The 4,569-nt window shown below is 42.2% G+C and overlaps 1 protein-coding gene across 1 annotated transcript; it reads right to left on the bottom strand.

The window, feature by feature from the left end:
- Positions 1-3,715, bottom strand: LOC128447828 (macrophage-expressed gene 1 protein). Its single transcript, XM_053430198.1, has 2 exons — positions 3,224-3,715; positions 1-2,332 (listed from the first exon to the last, which is right to left on the bottom strand). Exons 1-2 carry the CDS (start codon positions 3,671-3,673, stop codon positions 605-607), a joined length of 2,178 nt encoding a protein of 725 aa, XP_053286173.1. The 5' UTR covers positions 3,674-3,715; the 3' UTR covers positions 1-604.
- Between the last annotated feature and the right edge of the window lie 854 nt (positions 3,716-4,569).

The raw sequence follows: 4,569 nt of genomic DNA, 5'->3' as shown, positions 1-4,569 counted from the left end.
TAAAATAGAAACAAAGATTTTGTTTATTGCAGCAACATGGACATTTACGCATGTCTTATTAATGCAAGGTTCTTAAAAGCGCCTTGTGATGGAAGGGCACTCCTTTCTGCTTTTTGAACTAACCTTTACATTATCTATTAAAAGACATGTTAGAAGGCCATTAACTATGTCCTTGACCAACTACCAAGACATTAATCGGACATTTAAGACATTTTCCGTGGCCAGAGAGATAGCAAGCATAAAGAAATTACACAGATACACCATACACCATTTATAAACGTATAGTTTTGAATTGCAAGTACAGTACCAAAATTATTCATACACAAACTACAAAGGGTCCACCAATTATCTGTGAAAAACATTTGTAATTGCATTTCTTTTTTACTGTTGTGATTTTAAAAGCAGATTTAACTGAAATCAAGTATCTTGAATGTAATTCAATGTTAGAAAGTGCAAAATTCAAGATTTTTTTTGGTTATTAAAAAGCCACATTGATTCAAACCAGGAACTCTATAAGAACTGCAACAAAATCTCCCTCTCCATAAAAACTCATTTTTAAAGATTCAAAGATTTCTGAGGTGACAATCAACTTCAAAACTAAATCTCACTCATTCAAAGAACTTGTGTCAGGGAGAAAGGCGCCAAGCAGTTTTGCATCCTCTTGCTGTGTCTCCCTCTCTGCTTCATCACAACCCACCTCTCCACGTATTTCCTCATAGCCCGTCGCCATCCCCAACCGAGGGAGCCCTCTCCTTCTCCTCTTCATGAGTACTGCCCCTATGACCACCAGCACCATCAAACCCATCACCCCAAAGGCTATGCCGGCCTTTTCTCCCCCCGTCCTCTGATTCAATTCTGGGTCCATCTGATGCACAATTGCTTTGATTTCCTCTGGTTTGGCCAGTTTCCACATCTTGGTCTGCCCCACTCTGACCCAGCTCTTGTCTCCATCACTCATCACCATTACTGTGTTGGTGGCTTGCACGGTGACGAGCGGAGGTTTAGTGAAAGGGGGAAGGTGGATTGGGAGCAGTTGCCCGCCTGTGAACAGTCCCGACTGGACACAGTAAAGAATTTCACAGCCATCACTCACTGTGGCAAGGTGCTGACTGAACTTGGGAGGGCAGCGTCGTTGGCCTCCTGCCAGTGGGTTGGTGGACTGGCAGCTGAAGAGGCCTCCGAAGGGCACTGCAAATCTGGATCCGGCTTCATAGTCGTCACTCACACAGATCACTTGGCCATCTGAGAGGAAACTCTGTGGGACGAAGTTCGGTGGGCAACTTTTGGCCTTGGTGAGGGGGTTCAGGAGAGAGGGGCTGTAGATGCCTCCAAACAGATACCCAGAGTTGTCCGGGGCCTTTCCGTTCACAGAGCACCAGTAGGTGTTAATGCGAGCACGGCGGACATAGTAGTTGTCCTGACACACTGAACTATGACAAGTTTTCAACCAAAACAATCCACAGTGATAGCTGTGATCGTAGCATTGGTGGGAATTGTAACCCTGCTGTCTCACTTCTGATCTCAGTAACGTTGGGGAGTAAGGAGAACGACAGGAGAAGTCTCCCGTTCCAGGGTTTTTCTTGGCCAGGGAATCACAAAGGGGACCCGCATCTGCACTGAGTTGATCACAGGTTTGATAGATGCCTCCAAAACTGAGGTTTGTAGCAGGGCCCTCGCAGGAACTGTCATCAATGTTGGCTTGGAAGTTAAAGTTCTTGGAGTTGACGTCAACACAGCCAGGGCGGCTGTTGACCATGTAGTATCGCTCTATGGCTTGACTCACACTATGAGCCACTTTCCCGACTGTCGGCTGTGGCAGGTCAGGAATGGTGTTGGTGTTTAAAATGAAGTGTAGGGGAAATCCGGAGCGATCAATAGCAACCAGGTTGTTTCTGGTACTCTCCTGCCACTTCTGCAGAGTGATGCCAGGATAGAAAGGTGTGCCGCCTCCATGGCTTTGAATGAGAGAGTACTGAATGTTGGACTGATACGTTTTGATTGACGAGCTCTGCTGGGAAGTCTGACTGCTTATGTCAAACTTGAGTTTGTCAAAAAAGTTGAAGCCAGCCTGAGCTTTGACGGAGGAACCCTGCGACACGCTGTCCGACACATATGTAGTAGTGAGGTAATCTTCCTGCACTAAAGCAGCCCCGGCATCGACGCTGGTGATGACATGAGTTCCATAGTCCAGCACCATCTTCTCTGAGAGATAATCTGCGTTCCTCGTTTGGTTGTTTTCAATTGCATCAGCTATCTCTCTGGCTTGCTGAGCAAAGCGTGTGTCCAGAGTGAAGTCTGGATAAGCCTTAACAGTGTAGATGAAGTTACGAACCTTTGAAAGAAAGAGGAATAAAACATCATTAAATGTTATTTGGGGATTTCTTTTTTCAATCAGCTGTGCATTAAATGAATACAAACGTATTTGCTTTTAAGTGATATTTTTCTCATATAATCAGTTACGACAACAGATACATTTTAATGTGCACTGCCCCTCTTGAGTTGACCAATAAAAAGATAAATCATGAAGGAACTTATTTTCATTTGAGACCTTTTTTTAAACATATCATCCAAATTTATAAGCAATCCAACGTAGTATAAAGGCATAGATGTGTTGGAAGTTTTCTGGAAGCTGGTGAAAGGAAAACTCAGGCAGAAGCTGATGTCATATACAGAAGGTTTTAATATAGACTTGATGCATCAAGGCGATCAGAAGGTGGAACAATGTACAAAAGCCAACAGAGCAATATGAGCAATTTTCACCCCCAAGTCTCAAGATGTCACACACAGCATCCCAGTATATCCCCCTCCACTTGTGTCACCCATCCCAACAGCACATACATAAAAGGATAGAATTGCTGTCACTCTCTATGTTACATGTAATGCAGGTGTTTACATCCGATCGGATAGTTAAGCCTAAGGTATGCCTTCCTAAATCACATTGTGTCCTTACATCTTTCCACTGGTGTAAGATGCAAAAAGAGTTGGAGTTTGTTGCCTCTCTGTCTGGGACCCCTGATTATGAAACTCCATGAGCATAGAAACTACCGCTATCTAGGCCCTTTATCTATAACCTGATCTTGGGTACAGATTACGTTGTACTAGGAGAGAGAAGGGTGTGTATGTGTCTGTGAAATGAGGAATTAACTCTGGATCACCAAACTGTTTTAAATTTGTCATGCTTTGTACATTTTTACATTCAAACCATAGCAAAACAAAGGCTCACCTGCACTCTGGCTGTAGTCGATGAGTCTTTGACCTGATGGGTTTTCATCCTCTGGTTCTCAATAGAGAATTTGCCATTTATCACTGTGAGGAAGGAGATGTCTGCATTTATGGAGGAGGATGTTGAGCTTTTCTGCTCAAGCCAGGAGCTGATTATCTCTGAGGTGGTCTCCACACCCGTCTCTTTGTGGGGAATGACAAACACCTCGTCTGGGATGAGGTAGTACCCGTCCTCGGTCGTCTGGCACTGGAAGTAGCTGAGGTTCATGACTCGGCCCATATCCATGTTCCGAAGGTTGTCCCAGCCTCCACCTGGCAGCACCTCCAGTGCTGTGATGGAGAGGTTGCTGGAGGCTCGACATTTACCGAGCCAGTTGTCGGGGCGTCTGACCGGAACAGGAGAGCAGACATGAAGGAGAGAGAGAGCCAAGAGGGCCGCTGCTGTCTTCATGACGACTGTGTGGGAAATGAAGGCTTAGATGCCTGATCACTATATATACTGTATATCTACCAGGGCCCTCCTTCTCTTAGACAGTTTCTCACATGACTAACAGGAACATCTTGTTTGAGAGAGGAAATGTTTTTTGCTTTCACTTGTATTTTTGTGGAACCCAAGGTGAATGTAACTAATGCTACTTATTAACAGAAAGGAAAAAAAAATCAAGAACTGAGGTCAAAAAGAAGTTTGTTTTCTCTCCGTCAAACATAAATGAACAGTATATTTAAAGGCAATACCAAAGAAGCTACAGCAGCATATGTTTTTTAAAGACAGATACTGTATTAAGTTACAGTGGTTTATGATGTGTACTCATTGAATAGTGGAAACTTGTGATTTATTTAGGTTTGATCTGTGTTCTGATATTAGGACGGGCCTCAGTGAACAGTAGTAAAACAATCTATTTCTTTATTTACTCTCGAAACTCACTCGCTACTTGTTCAAAGAAAAATTAACTTGTAAAAGAGAGAGTGGCCACTAAAGAGAGGGTCGATGAGAATTTAAGTTTAATCTGAGCCCCAAAGGAAAATCTGACTTTTACTTATATTACTTTACTTGCATATATTGTGATAGTGACAATAACTATACATTTAATTTGTATAGCATACAAGAAATGCAGCTTAAAGTGCTATACATACAATATAGATAGAAAATAATAACTTTTTCAAATTAATTTAAATAAGGACAACAGATATTAAGATACATAACATAAAAATGACATTTAAAAAATAAGGAAATAAAAAAATAACATTTATATTAATTAATGCATGAAAAGCTAAAAAGAAAGAAAGTGATTCAAGATATGTATATATATAACTAGCGCACATGTGTTGCCATGAAGATAGATACTC

This window comes from Pleuronectes platessa, chromosome 9 (genome assembly GCF_947347685.1).
Source record: "Pleuronectes platessa chromosome 9, fPlePla1.1, whole genome shotgun sequence".
Classification (NCBI taxonomy): domain Eukaryota; kingdom Metazoa; phylum Chordata; class Actinopteri; order Pleuronectiformes; family Pleuronectidae; genus Pleuronectes; species Pleuronectes platessa.
Note: the sequence above shows the minus strand (reverse complement) of the source record. Positions and strands in the feature narration are given on the sequence as shown.

Excerpts from the sequence above, each read along its gene's own strand:
- LOC128447828 (XM_053430198.1), bottom strand. The coding sequence starts at position 3,673 with ATGAAGACAGCAGCGGCCCTCTTGGCTCTCTCTCTCCTTCATGTCTGC. Across the intron at positions 2,333-3,223 it reads CGACTACAGCCAGAGTGCAG|GTTCGTAACTTCATCTACAC; the intron begins GTGAGCCTTTGT and ends TTTCTTTCAAAG.